This window comes from Montipora foliosa, chromosome 1 (assembly GCF_036669935.1).
Source record: "Montipora foliosa isolate CH-2021 chromosome 1, ASM3666993v2, whole genome shotgun sequence".
Classification (NCBI taxonomy): Eukaryota; Metazoa; Cnidaria; class Anthozoa; order Scleractinia; family Acroporidae; genus Montipora; species Montipora foliosa.
The window spans coordinates 6374836-6398937 of record NC_090869.1 but is presented as its reverse complement, the minus strand read 5'-3'; the positions used below and the strand labels follow the sequence as shown (position 1 = coordinate 6398937).

At 38.2% G+C, this 24102-nt stretch overlaps 1 protein-coding gene across 1 annotated transcript; it reads left to right on the top strand.

The window, feature by feature from the left end:
- Positions 1–19799, top strand: LOC137974342 (pinopsin-like). Its single transcript, XM_068821273.1, has 3 exons — positions 1–355; positions 17726–18374; positions 19008–19799. Exons 2-3 carry the CDS (start codon positions 17770–17772, stop codon positions 19513–19515), a joined length of 1113 nt encoding a protein of 370 aa, XP_068677374.1. The 5' UTR covers positions 1–355; positions 17726–17769; the 3' UTR covers positions 19516–19799.
- The last annotated feature ends 4303 nt before the right edge of the window (positions 19800–24102 follow it).

Below are 24102 nucleotides of genomic sequence, written 5' to 3'. Positions count from 1 at the left end.
TGTTTCGATGACAAAAAGGGTTACCAATCAAGTCAGTGAAAATACCCTGTAGAACTGGCCGGAATATATATTGTGCAACAACAGGAGGTCTAGCTAACAGTTTGGGCGATAATATCGTCAACTGAAATATTGTTCTCTTTCTAAGAGCATTTAGGATTTTTAGCAAAACAGCTGGCGAAATGGAAAATAATCCCACTCTTTATCGGGAAAGAGGACAAGAACGGAAAGGAAAGGAAAGGAAAATTTCTATCGTCCGCACATTGCCTGTGGTTCATTCTCGATCTTCCATCTGACATCGCTCAGTCTATCTTTGGACAGTTTACTCCAAATGCTTAATTAAGGAAAAAGAAGAGAGGTAAGTTACATTGTTACAGAGGGGGCTAATTTCTAAAGGGACTGTGGTGCTGTGTCATTAGCTAGCTGAGTGAAGCTCATAAACCCGAGTCGAAAAAAGATGGTTATTCGCCCCGACGAAAGGTGCTTACGCGCTCGAAACCTCTTTTTTGAAATCTCCTTGCCGCGGCTATTGATCAACTCGTTTCAGAAATGAAATTTCCGTAAATTGTGAAAAGTCTCGCCAGTTATATGGGCAAGTTAAATTGTAACAGACGGCGCTAATTTCTAAAGGGACCTTGGTGCTGTGTCATTAGGTGAGTGAAGCTCAGAAACCTGAGTCGAAAAAAGGAGGTTATTCGGCCCGACGAACCGTGCTAACGCAATCGAAACGTCATTTTGAAATCTCCCTTCCGCGACTATTGACGCCGGTTTACTTCGATCAACTCGTTTCAGAGAAAAATTTCCGTAAATTGTGAAACCTCTCGCCAGTTGTATATGAGGATTATATTTAATAACCAAGTTTTGACAAACCCTATTTTTTCAGCTTGACTGCTTTGAGAAAAAAAGTCCAAGTAGGCTAAACAGACTCCGATGATGCAAACTTCCGAATCTCTGCCTCGTGTCAATACATGTAGCTCAAGACAATTTAATAACTGTGGTCAATTTATCAGGGGCACCCAACGAGAATGTGGTTCAAAATCACTTAAACATAGCATTGTTAAGCAAAAACCTAAAAATCGAGTTTTACCCAATTTTTCACCTGATTTTACATACAATAGGCAGATTTGGTCGTTTTAGGCTGAAAAGTGGATTTTTCAGCAAAAAATCTTGTTACTTTCTTAAGCAAAAAACCTAAAAATCGAATTTTACCCAATTTTTCACCTGATTTTACATACAATAGGCAGATTTGGTCGTTTTAGGCTGAAAAGTGGATTTTTCAGCAAAATATCTTGTTACTTTCTTAACACTTTGGCTACTAGAGATTTGGCCGAAAAACACGTTTTGAAGCTAGTTGAGGGGTTTTTTGGTCACTGTCGTGCTCTTTAAGAGCTAAATCTCCCTACAAACCCGTTTCCAGGTTGTACACTCCGCGGCCTTTTCAGCCAGGTGCAAAATAAGCGCTTGCAAAGTTCGGGCATGCGCAGAAAACAAAATTTCACTTTTCGCTCTCTCTCCTTCCCTCTCTTTTCGCTTTCTTTGCCTCATTTTTTTTTTTTGAACTTGCTGGGCATTTGGTAGGCTTTATTTTGGTGGAAAGAGTTTCTGGAAACCTTTCATTATCTTAGAATTAGGTGCTCAGAAAGGTAGGTGGGTAATGGAGCAAGCTTTTCATGGAGATTTTCAGGTCAGTCTTACATGGTTTTTTTGGCCGTTTCTCCAGTTTCCTTAACTGAATTGTGCTCATTCTGGTATACTTTGAAAGATCTCTTCTCCTTGCACAAGTTAGTGGACAAAGCTGTTCCTGACCGTTAAAAGTGATGACGTCACAAGGGGTAGATGGGACCGTGGATAAAGCTGGACGTATTTGGCCAGATAGTAATCAAAGGGTTAAGCAAAAAACCTAAAAATCGAGTTTTACCCAATTTTTCACCTGATTTTACATACAATAGGCAGATTTGGTCGTTTTAGGCTGAAAAGTGGATTTTTCAGCAAAAAATCTTGTTACTTTCTTAAACGTATTTTAGTATTTAAACGGTAGATATAGGCATATTTTTATCCCCTAAAAAGTTTTCATCTGTTCGGATTCCCTAGCTGAAAGTCTAGTGATTCGAAAATTATAGGGATCGAAACTTACCTTTTCGAAAATTTCAGCCAGAAGAAAGGCCCCCGAAAATTCTAGGTGACTTTTGAAAATTTCAGCCAGAAAGAAGGCCCCCGAAAATTCTAGGTGACCTTTTTAGGGTAACAATCCGTTAAAGTGGTACTATGATCAAATTTTTACCCCTTGATTTTTTGAGTGTATCACATAGAATTCCATGAAAGAACAAAAACGCCATTTACCGTTTTCAAATATCTTCATTAGCTCCGGAGATATTTAAGTTTGAAAAATGGGTAAAATATGTAAATGAGATGACAGATGACGTCATACACGCAAACCAATATTACATTGAGTATATAAATAGAGCTACCTTGGCCAATTTGCAGCACAGACCATTGAAACTTGGTAGTCTAATAGTTCTACAGGAAACAGACCTACGGCTATTAAAAATTCTGGTCCCATGACAAATCACTCTTTTCCAGTCCCCACCCACTTGATTTCAATATGTTAGTGATTTTCAGCTTGAAAAATGTTAAACAAGGCCACAAACTCGAGCTAACATATTTATATGCTTGCTGGATCATGCTTATGAAGTGCTGTTAGCAAATATCAAAATGGAACGCCAAAGGTGGCCAGAAAGGCTTTTAATATGAGGGAGGTCTGGAACCCAGTATGATGCCATGGTAACAGAACTGTTAAGCTCATATTATGGAGAACATTTAGTAGAATCTTACTGCAAAAAATCAAACATTTCTGATACAAATTGGCTGAGATATCTCTTTTCATCATATTTGAAAAAAATTTGGTTGAGTGTATGACGTCATCACTCGGCTAATTTGCATATTTTAAAAACTCGAATCTCTGGAACGAAAAGAGATATTTGAACAAAGTAAACATCATTTTTCTTCTCACGCAGACTACTTGTTTATGTTTCAAAATGGCTTAGATAGGAACGATGCGATTTTCGTCATAGTACCACTTTAAAAATGATCAATTATAGCATTTTTTAGAAGTTCGAAAATCCTAGGACAGGAAGGCAAGCAAGAAATTTTACAACAAATGTTCCGAAAATTCTAGATCTTAAATTGTCTTCCGAACAGATATTTTCCGAAATTTGACGTTGGATGCCCCTGATTTATAAAGATGTGTTTCACTACATGTTATTTATAAAAGTCTCACTTCAAAGCCACTGTTTAATCTCCCCCGTATTACGTAATAGATAAAATATGAGCGGGAGACGTTTATGGGCATTTAAAACGGCGAGCCGCAGGCCCATAAAGCCCATAAAGGCCCGACGCGAATATTTTATCGTACTTGTGAAATGAAACAATAGATCGTGTTTGTCATGTTAATCACGTGGGCGTGGAGCTGTCCCATAGGAGTTTGGAAATATTCAGCACTGAATTAAAGCAATTCATTTTCATAGAGCATTTGTAGTAAAAACATGGTTGGTCGGTTTCGCTCTGCAAAGGGTAAATTAAAAAAGAAGAGACCATTCTTGTGCCGGAAGCCACTCCGAGAGCAACACAATACAACACTAAATGGGGCAGCAGCGACGGCAAAATAAATGTGCAATGTCAGAACTTGCTGGAGTGGCCGGTCTCAAATGCGAAGATGTTCAAAATCTGACCGTTTCACTAGATTACATGTCGCCAAATACGCTATACTTTTGGTTGAGCAAGTTCGTTGAAGCGTGTAGCCGCCCTTTCAACAATGTTGTATATATTGCAAAGACTAATCAGAGTTAAGGGCCCAGTCTTCAAAACACAAACAAAACATAATTACGCCATCATAAGATTGCGCGACTGAAGTGACGTGTTTCCAACAATGTTATATGCGTATCCAACGTTGTTAAGCCCCGGCTACACGTTCAAACGTTGTTAGAAGAGCACGTCCCAACATTTTTTATAAACACTTCTAACAATGTTGGATACGCATATAACATTGGTTGAAACACGTCACTTTAGTCTTCGCAATACAACATTGCTGAAAGGGCGGCTACACGTTTCAACTTTTGTTGTATGTTGGAGAAAATGTTTGATCGAAATCACAACATTCTTCCAACAAAAAATGTTGGAAACACGTCATCAAACATGCATGCTACACGTTCTGTCTGAGTGGGCGGCTAGAAATTATTACGAAACATTGAGAAGATGTGTTGAGATCAGAAAGACAGAGCTTGAGGGAAGGTATAGATGTTTTCAATCCTTTGAGCGGGTTGATAGGTTAAACCTAAGCAAAAACGGATTCAACCTGAGCCCGGATCTGACCGACAACAGCTTCATTGTAGGTGGTCCTGGGGACGGCAAAAAGGTGGCACATGTTCCACCAAAGATATTTCTTTAATTTGTTTGCGTTTCTGATTGGTCAACAAGTGCACAAATAGAGTGCAATACGGAGGTTGCTATGGAAACAGCGATGGAGTAATTTTGTGGAGAATATAATTAATATAAAATCGCATGAACTTGCTCGGGCATTTTAATTGTAATTTGTGGTCACTCGTGAAGTTTTGAAAGTTCTCGAACTGCACTCGCCTTTTGAGAACTTTCAAAATATCACTCGATTATTATATCATTTGATTATTCGTATAGAAAATGCGCAATATAAATATTATTATTATTATTACTAGTGCACGAAAAGCATGAGCAAATTAACACGAATTCCAATAACTATCACCCATTTAAATTTTGCAACAACCATAGATGCAATTAAAAATGAAACAGGAATGCGATTATACCTTCGTCGTTATATCTCCGTACTTCAAACAGAATATCCAGGACAAATCACTCTGGCTTCACCGCCTCATTTCTAAACTTTATTGTCTGTAAATCACGTGACTTGGAAAATCTCTAGGGGATCCCGGCCCCTTTCTTCATCTCACGAAAGGATGCCGGCGAAGAGCACGTGAGCAACTATATTGGTAAAGAATGAATGCGGAACCCCGAGACTACATCTTCAAATGCGCCATATATTTGAAGTACTTACTGAAGCAGCTTACAGAAAGAACCTGTCATGCAAGAGTAATTTCCCGCACGACAATGGCAACTAGTCAGCACCGATTTGTTTCGGCTAGGAAGACACAATTATCTCCTAAGAAAAACAACCAGCAGCCATTTTATGAACTGTTTGAAAAGCACGTTTTCAAAATTGGAATCCCAGAGAAAGTAACATCTGATAATGGCCCACAGTATGATAACAAAAGAGTTCATTAAATTTGCAAAAAGTTGGAAGTTGCAAAAAGTTGGAAGAGAGTTGGAGAAAATAATTGAGTATAAAACAAAAGATGCCACCTTGAGATCAAAATGTAGGTGGCATAATGAAGGTGAAAAGAATACAAAGTGTAATCACTCAACTCCAGGTGAGTGACACCGATTTCATCACTCCAGACAATGAAATTTTGAATGAATGCGAAACCTGTTATCGCAACATTTATATTACAGCTCCAAAACAAATTCCCTTGACTTTCGATCCTTGGAACCCGAGGAAAAGGAAAGATGCGAAGGCCCCCTAACTAAGACGGAATGTTTGCAAGCACTAAAAAGCATGAACTGGGAAAAAACGCCTGGGTCGGATGGGCTTCCTGCAGATTTTTATAAAGTTTTTGGAACAATGTAGCCGATTGTTTAGTAAATTCGATCAATTATGCTTATCAGGTGAGGCAGTTTTCAGTTAGTCAGAGGCGAGGAATAATAAAAGTAATACCCAAAAAAGACGCAGATCCATATCTTGCTAAAAATTGGCGTCCGATAACACTCCTAAATACCGATTACAAAATTGCGACTAAGGCAATTGCGAATCGTCTTAAAATTGTGATCCCAAAGATAGTTAACAATTTTGTTAAAGGCCGTTTTATAGGAGAGAATATAAGATTAATCGAGGGCATAATAAATTACACTGCTACCCAAAATATCCCTGGACAACCTCTTTTTCTGGATTTTGAAAAAGCCTTTGATACGGTGGAAAGGTCATTCACATGGAAAACACTAGAATCTTTTAACTTCGGTTCATAAATTGGATTAAACTATGTTACCAGAATATTGAAAGCTGCATCTTAAATAATGGATGGGCAAGCGGCTATTTCACTTTAGACAGAGGAGTTAGGCAGGGCTGCCCTTTGTCTCCCTACATTTTTATTACCTGTGTGGAACTTTTGGCCGAAAAAATAAGACAAAATAAAACTATTAAAGGAATCTCGGTGCAGGGCGAAGAAATAAAAATCAGCCAGTTTGCTGATGACGCTACAATTATCCTAGACGGCTCTAAAGAATCATTCACAGCGGCTCTCTTTTACGACTTAATAACAAGAAAACAGAAGTTTTGTGGATAGGTTCCAAGGCCGGATGCAGCGACGTTTTTTGCCCAGAAAAAAATCTTAAGTGGGTTAATTAAGTTAAATCCTTAGGAGTTTGGATAGCCACAGATTCTAAAGCTAGTATAAAAGCAAATTATGATGAAAAAATAGAAAAAGCACAAAATGTCTTAAGCTCCTGGAAATATCGGAGACTGAGTCTGTTAGGGAAAATAACTGTGTTGAAGAGCCTTGTTGCATCTCAATTTGTCTATATTCTGGCTCCCCTGCCATCAAATCATACAGCCTTAGATGAGATCAACAGGATCTTTTATAACTTTTTATGGGATGGAAAGGGGGACAAAATAAAGCGAGACATTATCATCAGTGAATACAAAAGCGGTGGCTTAAGGATGATAGACATTAAATCTTTCAATAAAGAACTTAAATCAACCTGGATTAAAAAATATTCAGATAACGACAACCATGGAAAGTGGAAGTTGTTTTTCGATTTACATTTAACAGAATATGGAGGAACGGACCTCTTTAAAGGAAATCTTAACAAAAATGATCTACACAAATATTATAAAATATCTGATACTTTTCTTTCCGAAGTCTTGCAAATATGGTCGGAAATTAGCTTCAATGGTAACATCACTTCGAACAAACAGTTTCGGTCAATGAACCTGTGGCACAATTCTCTAATTAAAGTGGGAAATAGTCCAATTTATTATAAAACGTGAGCTACGATAGGGGTACGTCAAGTTAGACACTTAATGAAAGATAAAAACAGTTTTCTTTCCTTAGCTGAGTTCAGGGAGCGCTTCAACATAAAGATAAATTATCTTACCTTTCATGGCATCATAGCTGCAATAAGGCCCCCATAGAAAACTCTTACGTGGAAATGACATTCTATCAGATACCAATGATGACACTTTTGCCGTTAAATTCTTTCAAGCCAGTAAGCCAAATAAACTTGTGTATAACAAACTCATCAGTTTAAGTGTCACTGTCTGAGAAAGTGTTCCAGGGGCCAAAAGTTGTGGTCAACCGATTTGGCTGAAACTTGGCACAGAAGTTGGGTATAATGAGATATTTCAAAAGCCACTTTGGCTCACTTCTCTGAGTTTTAGTTTTGGAGTTACAGGGGGGGTCTCATTTTTTGCCCTTTGAGCACCAAAAATCCAGCCTTCCAGGGGGCATTTTGAAAGTGTGATAAGACCCCACTGGTAAATTGTGCTGCCAAATGAATTTGTCCATGAACTCTACTATAATAGAGCTTTCAGTTCATGCATGTAACTTTGTCCTCAAGGTATTTCACAGAGAGGAGCCTGGGGCTAGAGTTTGGCCAAAATTGATGTTTAAATTATAACCCAAAATAGCCATTTTTCAAAATTTCACTATATTCACCTGCCTTCTTGCATAACTTCCAAACCTATACCACTGTTTACTTTAGTCACCCAGTTATCAAAATCAGTTGAGAAAAATTTGGCTTATTATGGTTTATTGAATTTTTGGAACAAACACTTCATGCCCCTCTAAGGCGATGCAAAATGGAATTTTGAGCCTAATTCAGGCCATAAACAAACCAAATTGTTGACAAGAAGCCCTTATTCTGTATTTAGTAAGTGAAAATGAATTCTCAAGGCCAAATCAGTTTCGTTGTTTAGAAATAACACCGATTCTTACCTTAAAATTCATCTAAAAGGGGCCTCTGATTAGCGCAACAAACACATAATTTAGCAAATCAAAGGTGATTTTATTCTTTGAAAACCTAGTAACCACCAAAGAACACAAATGACAATGTTCTGATGTACATATAACAATTTTTTTTACAAGAAGCTTAAATTTTTCTTTGATTTATAGTTGTCAGTTTCATGTCATATTTCCAAGCATTACTCCAAGCACGGAAAGTCTCCATACTTTGGCAGGCCCATTTTTTATATTTCGACCAGATAAATTTAGCTTATCAGAAGGTTCGTTAACATGTTACCTTCCTCTGACCTTGTAATAGCCTGAATAGTTGTTTTAAATACCCATCAGCAAAGGAGCATGACCATACATACGTAGATTACACAGACATATACGAGCTTCAGTGAGCAGTATCGAGGTGAACTGTGATTTTCCGAGTCCTCTAGAGCTAAAAAAATTAAACCATCCATCCACGGTTAGGAGAGCTGGATAACAAAAACCTTGTTTTGCTTTTATAAAGAAAATAACCCAAACAAAGCCTTGCATTGAGATGATGCACTTGTTACTACATCAAGCTAGCTGGCCCGCCATTTTGGACTTGAAGAGTGTGGGGACGGGACCGAGTTCCCGTCCAATCCTTCTCCCGTTTCGCGGGAATTTTTTCTGTTTTTCATCAGGTGTGTTCGAAATTCTAGAAAGTGATCTGTTTCAGGATAATTTTTTATGGCACTTTCTTCCTTTGAAGGGGTAAATGACCAGTGCAGTGTCACGTCATGGGCTGTGCAAGAAACAGGAATGCTTCCTTTGTTGTCTTGCGATAGTGACATGACTGCATGATTAAAGCACAAGTAGAAGAGTTCAGGTGTGTCCGGAGAAGAAGAGGAAGAACTGGTGATGCCAAAGCTACAGGTGCTTCAAAGTATCAGTTAGGGATCATATACGCTCACAAATGATTTTTAAAGCAGTTTACGAGACTCTTTTGCTTGAAGAAAGACAATGATATATAATTTACGATGTTGTCGTCTCAAATTGTTTGTTCGTATAGTTGATTGATTCCCATTTTAATTTCCTGGGTTCTTACGAAGAGCACTAAACATTCAACAAACTAATCTCAGCAATATCTTTATATATATAAAAAAATAACAATAACAATAATAGAAATAACTTGAAGGCTGTCTTTTGTCTGCTCGAGCTGTTTGTTTAAATTCAGCTTGTCACGTTTGGCAATGCACAATTCGAGCAAGCTTGCATTGAGACTCCACCGGTCTCCTTTATTTGCCTGTTTCGTCGAAGACAAGTCAACTTAGAATAGGTATAGCTACATAATTCCGCAGGAATTGTTTTGGGAATTTTAGACACGAAAAAGAATTTTAGAAAATCTCAAGAATATTGGGAAAAAATTGACAAATACTGGAACTTAAATAGCAGTATATATAGGAGAATACTGAACAGCAACATTTCACAGGCAGAAACGTTGAAAAAACGTTTTTATTTTTCTGTATTCCTACCAACCAAGAGAGGGCTCAGTCCACCCACATGCTACAACAGTGTCTAGAGTACTGTTCACTGAGCACAACAAATCAGCAGTTTTCAGAGTCATCTACACTACAACTAATCAGCGGTTATTCACCAAAAGAGGCCCTCGGAATTTTAGAGAGTTTTAGCAGATAACACTCTTATTTAGGTACATTTTTTCATTATTCTTTTAATTGAATAGTTAACATTATTTTAAACAATTTTTTAAATTAAATAATGAAACATTTTTTCTACAAATATACACAAATCTTCCGTGCTCTTCCAGAACGATTCAGAGTCAGTTCCCATTCAAGTACGACATATGTGTGTTCATTGCCTATGCATTATTCCAAGCAAATCCAATAATATCAACTAATTCGGTCGATTTTGCGACGACGTTTTAGTGACATTTTCTCTCTGAAAATGTCAATTTTGTCGAAAAACGTAGATGCAGCATGTTTGAGTGTCAAGTATTTATGAGTCAATGATTCAATGAGTCAATCAGTCAATCAGTCAATGAGTCATGAGTCAATGAGTCAATGAGTCAACGAGTTAGTGCGGTCAATTAAACCATAAAATGAAAGCTAAAATTTCAGAGAGCGCTTAGGCCTAATCACTGAAACGAGGGCTTAGGCTTAATCAACAAATTATTGCTATATTGACTGTGAGTCTCATTGACTCATTGACTCACTTGACTCATAAAACATGCGTTCTCGGCATGTTTGCAAATATCTTTGACGAAAAGGGTAAATAATGGAAACCGGTAACTGAATTGTGCATTGCATGATAAGCGTGTGCACGTGACAAGCTTAATGTAAACAAGCAGCTCGAGCAGACAAAAAACAGCCTTCAAGTTATTCTTATCGTACTTGTTTTTTTTTTTTTTTTGGACAAATCTGATGAATGTTTAGTGCTCTTCCTAAGGACCCAGGATATTAACATGCGAATCAATCAACTATGCGAACAAACAATTTGAGTCGACAATATCGTAATTTACATATCGTCGTCTCTAAATTTCTCTTCAGTCAGAAGAGTCCCCTAGATCACGATAAATGTCATTTGTGAGCGTATATGATCCCTAACTGATATTTTGAAGCTCCTGTAGCTTTGGCATCACCAGTTCTTCCTCTTCTTTCCCGGACACACCTGAACTCTTCTACTTGTGCTTTAATCATGCAGTCACGTCACTATCGCAAGACAACAAAGGAAACATTCCTGTTTCTTGCACAGCCCGGGCAGCCCATGACGTGACACTGCACTGGTCATTTACCCCTTCAAAGGAATAAGGTGCCATAAAAAATTATCCTGAAACAGATCACTTTCTAGAATTTCGAACACACCTGATGAAAAACAGAAAAAAAATTCCCGCGAAACGGGAGAAGGATTGGACGGGAACTCGGTCCAGTCCCCACACTCTTCAAGTCCAAAATGGCGGGCCAGCTCGCTTGATGTAGTAACAAGTGCATCATCTCAATGGAAGGCTTTGTTTGGGTTATTTTCTTTTTAAAAGCAAAACAAGCTTTTTGATAACCAGCTCCCCTAACCGTGGATGGATGGTTTAATTTTTTTAGCTCTAATGGAATCGGAAACTCACAGTTCACCTGGATACTGCTCACTGAAGCTCGTATATGTCTGTGTAATCTACGTATGTATGGTCATGCTCCTTTGCTGATGGGTATTAAAAACAGCTATTCAGGCTATTACAAGGTCAGACGAAGATTATACGTTGACGAACCTTTTCATACGCTAAATTTAAATGGTAAAAATATAAAAATAATGGGCCTGACAAAATATGGAGACTTTCCATGCTTGGAGTAATGCTTGCTTGGAAAGATGACATGAAACTGACGACTATAAAATTAATCAAAGAAAAATTTAAGCATCTTGTAAAAAGATTGTTATATGTACATCAGTACATTGTCATTTGTGTTCTTTGATGGTTACTAGGTTTTCAAAGAATAAAATCACCTTTGATTTGCTAACTTATGTGTTTGTTGCGCTAATCAGAGGCCCCTTTTAGATGAATTTTAAAGTAAGAATCGGTGTTATTTCTAAACAACGAAACTGATTTGGCTTTGACAATTCATTTTCACTTACTAAATACAGAATAAGGGCTTCTTGTCAACAATTTGGTTTGTTTATGGCCTGAATTAGGCTCAAAATTCCATTTTGTATCGCCTTAGAGGGGCATGAAGTGTTTGTTTCAAAAATTCAATAAACCATAATAAGCCAAATTTTTCTCAACTGATTTTGATAACTGGGTGACTAAAGTGAACATTGGTGTAGGTTTGGAAGTTATGCAAGAAGGCAGGTGAATATAGTGAAATTTTGAAAAATGGCTATTTTGGGTTATAATTTAAACATCAATTTTGGCCAAACTCTAGCCCCAGGCTCCTCTCTGTGAAATACCTTGAGGACAAAGTTACATGCATGAACTGAAAGCTCTATTATAGTAGAGTTCATGGTCAAATTCATTTGGCAGCACAATTTACCAGTGGGGTCTTATCACACTTTCAAAATGCCCCCTGGAAGGCTGGATTTTTGGTGCTCAAAGGGCAAAAAATGAGACCCCCCTGTAACTCCAAAACTAAAACTCAGAGAAGTGAGCCAAAGTGGCTTTTGAGATATCTCATTATACCCAACTTCTCTGCCAATTTTCAGCCAAATCGGTTGACCACAACTTTTGGCCCCTGGAACACTTTCTCAGACAATGACACTTAAAGCAGACTAGCCCCAGCTGAAGCCAAAGCAAATGGATCGCAGATTGCAACCTGGAATTCCCTCAGTCGATAAACTGGAATGCGGTTTATGAAACCCCTTTCTGTTGTACAAAAGCCTCCAAACTAATTGTCTTCCAGTTTAAACTTCTTCATAGACGATTAGCAACAAACGACTACCTTCACAAAATTGGGCTCAGAAATGATGGCATTTGCACTTTTTGTAAGAATGGTAAAGAATCCTTAGCTCACTTATTCTGGCACTGCAGAGAGACTTTTTCTTTCTGGGGAAGATTTTTTTAGATCTACTCACAAGGAATCAAGTAACAATAAAAGAAAAGAATTATTCCATAGACTTAGTATTAGGACTGAAAATAGATGTCTTCTCCCAATTACAACATTACTTCTACTTTCTTGCTGCTATATATTTTATATGGACGTGTAAAATGAAGGAAATAATACCAAGTATAAACAATTTTCCTATTTTCTTACAATATTTTTGTGATCTAGAATATGACGAAAAGAAAAAACCTAAACCTCTCAAAAATTGACAGTCTTGGTACAGTTGGAAACCTAGCCAATTACATTATATAAATTATTGTAACGCAAGAAGAGTGCTTGGAACCTATGTATGTTATATGTATGTTATCTCTTCGCAGGTGTTTTAATGTACGTAGGGTTTTCATGTGTTTGTTAAAAAAAAAAAGAAAAAAAAAAAGAAGCCACTGTCGTTGGGAGCTGGTCATTAGTCAAATGACCAGCTCCCGCACTTCAATATATGGTCATTATCGTTTCATTCGTTAAATAATCTCTTGAAATTTCCTCGTTGAGACCAGAAAGGCTTATTAGCATTAAAACCAAAGAGTATTTCATTTGGCCTCCATCATGAAAGAAGTCTATTAGACAGACATCATTCACGTGCATATCTATGATTTCATTTCTCTGACCATTGTACGGTGGTTGTGTACCGTTACTTTGAGCGTTTTTTTTTCCCCAGCCAGCGTGTTCTATATTCAGAGAACGAATTTAAGACTGAACCAGCGTACGTATTCTTATCCGCCCGGGTGAGCAGTTTGTCTTTGTTTCGCGACCATGAGTTGGGAACAAGTAATTTAATTTTCAACGGAAATAGTATTGTCTGCAAAGTACACTATTAAACGATCAATTTGACATGATTCATGGCCGTATCTTGCGAAATAAAAATTCTGCAAGTGAAACAACTTTCATGTGTCGTGCAAAATAATTTGATTCCTCATAACAATTGTTTCACACTGAAAACTCTTTGGCGATTTTGTACATGGCATTGATTTTATCCAAAGTAATTATTGTATATTCTTCGATTAAAATTATGGCCCTTAAATTAAATTTTAAAAAAAGGTGGAAGTCTGAGCATGCTACAACCAGCCCAACTTGAGATACCCACAGGCGAACAGCAAGACGGAAACGCTGTGAAACCCCTCAAAGCTTTGATAAAAAAGAATCTTGATGCAGGTATTGATGTTTATCTCACAATACTGGACTGGACAACTTTTGGGAGGCGCGGTGGCCTAACGGTTAGTGCGTTGGACTTCGGATCGAGCGGTCCGGGTTTGAGCCCTGCCCGGGTCATTGTGTTGTGTTCTCGTTCAAGACACTTTACTCTCACAGTGCCTCTCTTCAGCCAGGTGTATAAATGGATACCGGCAAATTTAATTCTGGGGGGTATCCCTGCGATGGACTACCATCCCATCCAGGGCGGAGTAGAAATATTCCTAGTCGCTTCATGCTATAGTAACCGGAGATAAGCGCCGGCCTGATGGGCAACTTAGACTCGTAGCAGACTTCACCTTTTTTTTACCTGGACTGGACACACTGAGTGAGGATCTAAGTTTAGGTCCCGTCCAGTGCCTATTAGGAAGAAGAACAAGAAGGAGACATATCAGTTAAGGCGCCCGCAAACGAGGAAACATTTGCCGAGGAAGCAAATTTTGCTCCCGCAACAAATGTTTCCTGTCGTCACAAACGGGAAAACGTTTGCTTCCGCAGCAATGTTTCCGCAACATTGTTTGCTCGTTTAATTTAAGGCGCCCGCCTTCTCGAAAAGTGCGAGGGTTCTTTAACATCCCACAGGGAACATGAGGGATATTTGTGAGACGTATTGATTCGGCCGAGGTTCGAACCCGCAGCCTCCCTCATTACAGCCCCGATGCTCAACCAACTGAGCTACCAGTGCGTTTTCCACTGCTTTCATCACCAATGCACTTAGTCTTGGCCGTGAAAGAGCTGCCCTGGCTATGATGGTCGTTTATACTCTACCTCGTCTGTTTGCCCAGTACCTACTTCTAGTAATAAAGCCAATTCTGAATGGACCCTTTAGCTTGTACGTTTTGTTTTCCCATTTCAGACCACGTAATGCTACTCCAGGGAACAGTTTCTTTCAAATGTCGTCTCCTGAACGTGCATATGTATACATAACTTATGTTAAAACAAAAAGAAAATTCCCTTGGGAACATCACGTGGTCTGAAAAGGGAAAACAAAACGTACAAGCTAAAGAGAGTTTTGAAGCAAGCAACCGTGGACAATTTTCCTGTCGGTGTACGTTGGATCAGTGGCTTGATCTGATCGGCGTTATTTCAGTTTATTATTTTGATTTCAGTTTATTATTTTGAGTGATTTCCGTTATTTTTCCGTGACTCTTAGTATTTGAATTCAAATTCGTTGTAACTGCAATGTTTTATCACATTTTTCTCAGTATTACGTCAGCATCCATTCTCTACTTTCGAATTGCCCATAATACACTTTGTTTCCTCCCCAAATTTTGCATAAACCGTTGTTTTCAAATGCTCTTGGGAATATGCAGTGTCCCCAAGAACATTTGAAAACAATAGTTTATGCAAAATTTGGTGGGCAAACAAAGTGTCTTATGGGCAATTCGAAAATAGAGAATTTACTATATATATATATATATATGTACATAGAAGCAATTCAATGTAAACTCTCATTGTACCTGAAGAAGGCGGGTTTGGCCAGCCGATATATAGTACACCACTAAAATCAAATCTACGTTGTATCGGCTCTTGCTTAAAATATTAAGCTAAAGAAGTCAATTTCATACCAATAGTGCCCGTAAGATGTTTGTGTCAGAATTTATTGTTATTACATTGTTTTTGTTGGGTGTTACATTTATAGTTACATTCATGGGTGATACAAGCACATTCTCTTCGATTAACTGTATAGGTGATTTCGAGTGCAATTTGAAATAAATGAGCACGAAAAATCTCACGAGACCGTATGGCGAGTGAAATTTGTAGTCTTTGACAAAATTTATTAGTGGTTATTTAGTCCAAATTGCTCGAAAAAAAACCATGTGGTTACTTACTAATAATAGACATGAAAAAATATCGAGAAAGCCAGTCGTAAGCAATGCACACGTACACGTAATCACGTGAAAATTGCGCCATCCAGGGCTAAAATTTGATTGGCTATCTGTGGCTTTCTTTGAAACTTTGACCAATTAGAATGGTTGTTTTGTTACCTCTTTTTGCTCTGAATTACCTCTTTTCTGCACTATGTAACCTGAATTAGCCAATCACAATGGAGATATTTTTAAATGTATATTCACCGTTATTAAAAATGAAATGCCATAAGACTTCGCTGTTTGCCTTTTGTATGGGGCCCAAGGTTTAAAGGAGAACGGAAGGCTAGCAGTTGTATTTTATGTGGGAACTTGAAACTACTGAAATACCTTAGATTTGTAGTAAAAAGCAGGAAAAAGTGAGTTTTGCCTTTCGACAGTGACGCAAAAAGTCCAAACCCGTGGTCATCTTTCCAAATTGAACGTCTGCCATTTTGGACATTTTTTCTTCCGGTTACTTCCATAATAGGAATGCCCGCCGCCATGTTGTGACGTCACTGCGCACATGCATTTTTTTCATGTCAACAAAATTTGTACAGAATCTTTTGTCGGGTTGAAACTGAATTTAGCTTCGATTATGGCTGAGATCGAGCCTTATTCTTTTGAAAACTATGCGAGACAGTTCGGAGTCAGAGGAAGACGATGTTCACTAGAGTCAAGATGAGCGCCGAAATACATCGTGGTGCCGAAAGTACAGCGAAGAGCATGGAGAATTGCCCTTGGCCAAAACACCGAATAAATAATTTTCCAGCCGAGATTTATTTCGAACGTTTCGTTGAGCTCGGTTAATCCTCCAACATAAGATCTTTTTCTCTTTGATGCTCTTTAAGTAGCGTGTGAACTTTGCGTGTCTTCAGATACAGAGGTTGCGACATCAACACAAGCAGCTAACTCAGGACTCAGGTGACTTGCAAACGGCTTCATCCAAAATGTGATACACAGTCTACGTTTTTAGAGTAAACGATAACAAAGTTCTTATTTTTAATATTTTTCAGTTCGTTTTAATTTTGATACAAGCATGCATATAGCAGAAAAAATCTCAGATCAGACAAATAGCGTTAAATGATAGCGCTATTACCTCTTCGTGAGGCGGCAGGTAAAAAACGCAGGTCAGAGGTCACAGGTCATTATTTAACCTATACAGAAAGTATCCTAAACATTCATAAAGCTAACCTAAGGCCTAATTTGGGCTAAAGAAAAGTATCCTAAACATTCATAAAAGCTAATTTTAGGCCAGGCCTAAAGAAAAGTTTTTAGGCCTAAGGTTAGCTTTTATGAATGTTTAGGATACTATCTTTAAAAGTAAAACAATGACCTGTGACCTACGACCTGTGCCCTGTGACGTGCGTTTTTTACCTGCCGTTCGTGAGGAGCTTTATTTAACCCACGTTCGCTTGCAAGCCTTCTGCTTTTCTTTTGCTGATGAGGAAATATTGTCGGGACAGCGTCTTCGTTTAAGTCGCGTTTACGTCTGCTGCTGGGCAATGCATTGAGGTTACAGCAACTTTCGAAACACTCCTTCTCAAAGTGCTCCGAACAAATGTGGCACTGGCTAAGTTTGGGCAAATTTGCCCTTTAATACCCACTAGCCACTCCTTAAGAAGGGGTTTCTTTTTTAAGGGCAGTGGATGGAAACTTACCCTCTTTTGGAATCTTTGACCGTTCTGTTTGAACAGCCAACTACGGCACATTCGACCATTTTGGAGCAGATGTTCTATGTGCGCAGTGATGTCACGCTATGCGCCCAAGCCTTCAACATGGCTTCCAAAATGGTGGACGTTCAAATTGTTCTGGTACGGAGCTTTTTGCCGTTATAATGAGGTTAAATGGTAAGTTCACATCCTAAAACATGGCGATTTGATTACAACGGATCATGTGCTTTCGTAAGAACGACTTTTTAAAATTGTTTTCTCGACTTCCGTTCTCCTTTAATTAAGGCAGGAGATTTCAAAAAGCGCTAGAATAATTAATTCTCCCAAATGACTTGGGATCATTTGTACTTAATTGCTTTTAATTTTTCTAGGTGTCGGTGGTGAATGAGGCTACCGTTGCCCTCTGCACCCAAGCATGCTTGACCAGGAACCATTTCGTTCTAACAAGGGATCATACATCGCATATGTTGTCGTAATGAGTTTTATCCTGACAACTGGTTTTTTGGGAAATCTATTGACTATTCTAGTTTTGAAAGAACGCGAACACCGAAGGAAAAATGTTACTCCTCTGATGATCAATCTCGCCGCAGCTGATCTCTTTATCATTTTATTTGGATATCCTGTACAAGTTCACGCTAATGTCAGTTGGGAACCACAGATTAACTCGCATTGCAATTGGAGAGGATTTGTAAACGGCGTAGTTGGTTTAACGTGTATATTTACCTTAACGGAAATGGGGATGGTAACTTACCGTGGCCTTAAGTGTGTGGACGGAGCCTTTAACCTTTCACGTCGTCAAGTTGCTTTTTTGATTTGTGCTGCCTGGTTATATGGAGGCATATGTATGCTACCACCGCTGCTGGGTTGGAGTAAGTTTGTTATCTCCGCTTCCAAACTCAGCTGCAGCCCAAACTGGGCGGGACAAACAGCTGCGGATAAAGCTTATACTCTCCTCCTTGTTGCATTTGGCTTTTTCCTTCCCCTAACGGCTATGACAATGAGCTACTATAAAATTCTCTGGTAAATGCGTTTTGCTGTTAACTTTGTTTACACCACCACTATACCCGTAACTGTAATTTTTTTAAGTATATATACATACCATATTTACTGACATTACTGACATTACAAATTACTAATAACAGACACAATACATAAGCGATCAAATTACTAATAACAAACACAATACATACTGTAATTAATTACACAGTGTTTCCTTTTTCTTTTACTTACACAATACTTAATCACATTACATTCCTACTAATCAAATTACAATCACTTCCTAAACCATGACACAATATTATTCCTACAAGAAAGAAATATATATTAAGCAACAAATTACAGTTAATTGTCCATTTACGTTTAAATTTATCTAAGTTATTATTTTTAGTACTAACGTATTTTTCAATTTCAAACCTATTTTTAATCTTTACTGTAATTTTTGCTCTTGTTCTTGTTATTGTTATTGTGACTATGCTATTGTTATTCTTTTGCTGAACAAACAAAACAAACAAAACATTTCAGAGAAAAAGACACCAAAAGATTCCACAATACCCATCCACATCTCCCTCTCATGTTGCATTGTATATTCACTTTAAAGCAGTAAAAAACCGCACAATTAACTAACTACCGTCCTAAAAACTTATTATTTTTCAGTGTGGTTCGTCGACAATGCGTCCGAGGTAACGATGCTGTCCAACTGAGACAACGGAACTCAAAAATGAAGATTATACGAATGACAGTCATGTCTGTGGCCGCCATGATGCTCAGTTGGGCGCCATATTGCCTTGTCAGTCTTTTTTCAATAGTTAGTGGCAAACCGGTGATAGAAAACTGGGAAGCTGAAATTCCCGAGTTGTTTGCTAAGGCGTCTGTCGTTTACAACCCGATCATTTATACTATCATGAACCGTAGCTTTCGCGCTACATTGCATCGTATTTTGCGATGTCGAAGGTGCAATGTGGTCGTCCCAGAGATTCCCGTCATCGCAAAACGTTACGATGTAAGACCTAAAGCATATCACCTACCAGACAACGGGGTGGTGCTTAGGGCAGTCCGAGCTCCAGTCATTCGGATGCAATCTCAAGAAAGTGGCCGCTATATACGGGCCACGGGTCAAAGTACATCATCAAAAGCTAATCAATCGCGTATCGCTGCTTGGTAAACTCAGCTCAGGAAACCGCTGAAATGGGCAAGCAAGATAGTTCGGAAAATACATCTGAACAATATTGCACAGATTTTTCATTTTTAACCAACTTAACTTTGTCTTGAAGGACCCGTCATTAAAAAGGGTCAGGAAGCATTTCAGTGAGCTGTGGACTGACGGTGCTGTGAACAGTGTAGCGGAAATGAACACGAATACAAGCCTGTCGTATTAATGGTGTTCCTCGTGTTGCTGTGTGCTTTAAATGACCATACTCTTTACGGAATTTATTCCAGATTTCCTTTGATTACCTCCGAACAGACTTAATTATTTACGAAAAAAAGACAATACAGCAAATGCGATACTCCGAGATAACCGACCTGAGTTTCCTACATGGACTTTTCAATCCGCTTTTTCTTCTTGATGAAGCTTGTTCCTAAGAATCGGTCCTATTCACTACTCGGTTTCAACACTGTCGAAATTTTGCAATATATTCACGTGAAGGAGAGTAGCGTGAGATTTTGAAGGTGTACGCACACGAGGAATGTTTCGAGCGTCGAAGGCGCTCCAAAAGAGGGGGTTCTGGGGGCATACCCCACCTGAAAATTTTGAAATTTAGAGTTTCGCAAATGCAATATATGAGAAGGAAAATGCAGCAGTTAGTTGTCTATTTAAGGCCTACTCCGGGACCTTAAGGACGTTCGCGCCCATTGCTACTGCGCATCCTTACAGCGCACGCAAATTCACATCCCACGTCATGCATCGAGCGCGCGTGCTAAGTATTAAAATGAACAATGATAGGAAAGATGGCCATTGCTATAGCTTTGCTTGGATTTAACGATCTTGGATGTTCGGTGACCCCTACTTTTCTTTTGAGAAACAGATTTTATCTACAATTATCTCCACATTGTCCCGGCCAAAAACGAACAAAAAATCAATGTGGGAAGTTAAAAATTTTTCAAGATTTCTGTCCTCAGGACATGGAATCCTGCCATCTTGCGGCTGCAAGGCGCATGAAACTATGGTCGCTAAATGGGCACTTGTTCTTTAAGGAACCTCAACAGTTAACTAAATTCACTTGATGGGTCCACTTAAACAAAGTTTGGTAGAGAACATTTCACTTCAAAGATTGAATTGCAATATTTTTGGGGTTACAGACACTGTGGCCTTATTCACTAAAGAAGCCGGATTTTTTTAGATTTAGCGTGTTTTTCCGGGCAAGTTCTCTCCAAACGAAGTCGATGACCCCCCATTTTTTTTACATTTCTGACATCACTAACTCATCATCTTTCAATGGTAAAATTTGCAGAAAAAAGTCAATGTTAGAAAATTTTCGCGCGAACGTCCTTAAGGAGGCTCGAAATAGTTTCTCTTGTTTTCAAACAAATAAACATTTTCTGTCCTTAGATACAGTTAGGGTAGTGATATCAAGACGAAATTTTGGCCAGGTTATTAAGTACCCATCATAGATTTCTCACATCACATTTTCCTCCAAAATAACGTTACCATGGCAACGATATAAGGCCGTTTATTGAGCCTTAAAATCAAGATATATTGTCTTTTTTGAAAAAACGGGACAGTGAAATCTTCCCATTCATCATTACCAGATAATGTTAGAAATAATCTCTAAACTATTTAAAATTCAACAAAATCTGTAGGTCAGTTTTTTTTAAATGTCTCTAATTTGTTTTTTCACCAACAGATTTTTTTAAAATTTGAAAGACAAACGCTTTAAATTAATCTAAGCTAACATGCAAAAAAGGAAAAAAATTCACCGTCCGGAAGCAGAGGTATAAACGAGTAAAGTTGCAAAATCACGAAAAATGAGGGGGTTACAAGATCAGCATTTACGGATGCGTCACCCGCTCATTCGAGTTCACGCGCGAGTGGAGCTACAGGCCAACACAAACGGATTTAAGTGACCATCAAACCGTTTGTGTACAATTTTCCTAGTTGTCGTAAATAGATGTCTATTTATATTCCATATATACAGGAATTAGAAGAAAGGTGAGCGAAATTAGCGGTATTTGTTTATTTCTGGTGACCCATTTTGAATCATGAGCTGACGCATACAGCTTTTATAACTGCTTGTGTGGCTTACGCGTGCAAGCTCGGCTGAAAACGCTTTCGAGCCTCCTTAAGGTGGCTGGAACCGGTTTCACTACTTTCAAGGACCTTTTTATGAGGAGGGTTGTCGCTACAAAACTGTATCACGTAAAAGAAATGTTATTGTACCATATCAAACGCCAATTGTTACTTAACAAAATGCGCTCACTATTTTGACGTTATAGGTTACCATGGCAACATGAAAGCTCTCCAAAAACACCCTATATTTCGTCTTTACTTGCTTATATCTTAAAAATGAACTCGGTGACCCCCATTTTTTATTGTAGAATAGTAATTAGCAATTTGACACAGGACTATCTGCAAAGTTAAAAAAAATTCTTGGGAGCCAATTAACAGCTACCTTAAATTTTCGAAAAATTAAGGTAGCTCTGAATTGGCTCCCAAGAATTTTTTTAAACTTTGCAGATAGTTCTATCTCAAGATGCTAATTACTATTCTACAATAAAAAATGGGGGTCACCGAGTTCATTTTTAAGATATAAGCAAGTAAAGACGAAATATAGGGTGTTTTTGGAGACCTTTCATGTTGCCATGGTAACCCATTACGTCAAAATTGTGAGCGCATTTTGTTAAGCAATAATTGGTGTTTGACGTGGTACCATAACATTGCTGTTACGTGATATAGTATAGTAGTTATAACCCATCTAACAAGAAGGTCTCTAAAAGTGGTGAAACTGGTTCCAGCCACCTTAAGGCTCGAAAGGATTTTCAGCTGAGCGCGCGCGCGTAAGCCACATACGCAATTCTAAAAGCTGCTCGCGTCAGCTCACGATTCAAAGTGGGTCACCAGAAATAAAGAAATACCACTAATTTCTCTCACCTTTCTTCTAATTCCTATATATACATATGGAGTATAAATAGACATCTCCTATTCTCGAAAACAACGAAAATTGTACACACACGGTTTAATGGTCACTTAAATCCGTTTGTGTTGGCCTTTAGCTTCACTCGCGCGTGCATTCGAATGAGCGGGAGACGCATGCGTAAATGCCGATCTTGTAACCCCTTTTGCAACTTTACTCGCTTATATCTCTGCCTCCGGACGGTGATTTTTTTTTTTTCATTTTTTGCACGTCAGCTTAGATTAATTTAAAATGTTTGCCTTTCAAATTTAAAAAAGTTCTGTAGGTGAACAAAGAAATTTCAAAAAAACTTATTTTTCTGAAAAACTGACCTACAGATTTTGATGACTTTTATATATTTTAGAGATTATTTCTAACAATATCTGGTAACGCTGAATGGGAAGATTTCAACCGTCCCGTTTTTTTCAAAAAATACAATATATCTTGAGTTTAAGGCTCAAAGAAATGCCACATATCGTTGGCATGGTAACGTTGTTTTGGAGGAAAATGTGATGTGAGAAATCTATGATGGGTACTTAATACCCTGGCCAAATGTTTTGTCTTGATATGATTACCCTAACTGTATCTAAAAACAAAATATGTTTATATGTTAGAAAAAAGGAGAAACTATTTCGAGCCTCCTTAAGTGGCCTTAAGTCGCCTTAAGGAGGCTCGAAATAGTTTCTCCATTTTACAAACAAATAAGCATATTCTGTTTTTAGATACAGTTAGGGTAATCATATCAAGACAAAACTTGGCCAGGGTAGTAAGGACGGTGCCTACTAATTAAAGATATTTTTGCCCCGGTTTATGATTGTGCTGGAACTGTAGATCTTAACAAGTGTTATTGAAATCCAAAAAGAAAATTGGAGGTAACCACGCATTTTTCAAAGATAATTCATGAATAATATTTGTGAAAAGCTTTAAAATACAAAGCAATGTATGGCATTCTTTCTCAAATTGAAGCTTAATTATCTCTCAAAAATGCATGGTTACCCTCAATTTCCTTTTTGGATACCAAGAGCACTTACTAAGATCTACTTTCTCCGGATAGTTTTAAACTGCGCAAAAATATCCCTGTATTAGTAAGCATCACCGATAGGAAATCCGAGTATCTCGAGATGCGCAGAACGTATGCGCAATACCAATAGTAGGCACCGTCCTTAAGTACCCATCATAGATTTCTCACATCACATTTTCCTCTAAAATAACGTTACCATGGTAACAATATAAGGCATTTCCTTGAGTCTTAAAATCAACATAATTTTCTCTTGGTTGATTTCCAAAAAAAAAAATAATGGGTGGGGCAGGTGGTTGTCTCCTGATACCCATTTGAAAGGTGTTGATGAGCCTGGCGAACTCCTGCTATCACACATAATGCTTCAACTTTTTTAATAACAGATCATGGTCAACAGTGTCAAAGGCCTTCTTTAAATCTAGAAATATGACAGACCTTCTTAGGGTAAAAATCCGTTACAAATGGGCACTTATACCATTTTTCAGATGTTCGAAAATCCTAGGAGAGGCAGGCAAGCAAGAGATTTTACAACAAATGTTCCGAAAATTCTAGATCTCAAATCGTCTTCCGAACAGATATTTTCCGAAAATTGACGTTGGGTACCCCTGTCATAATGGATTTT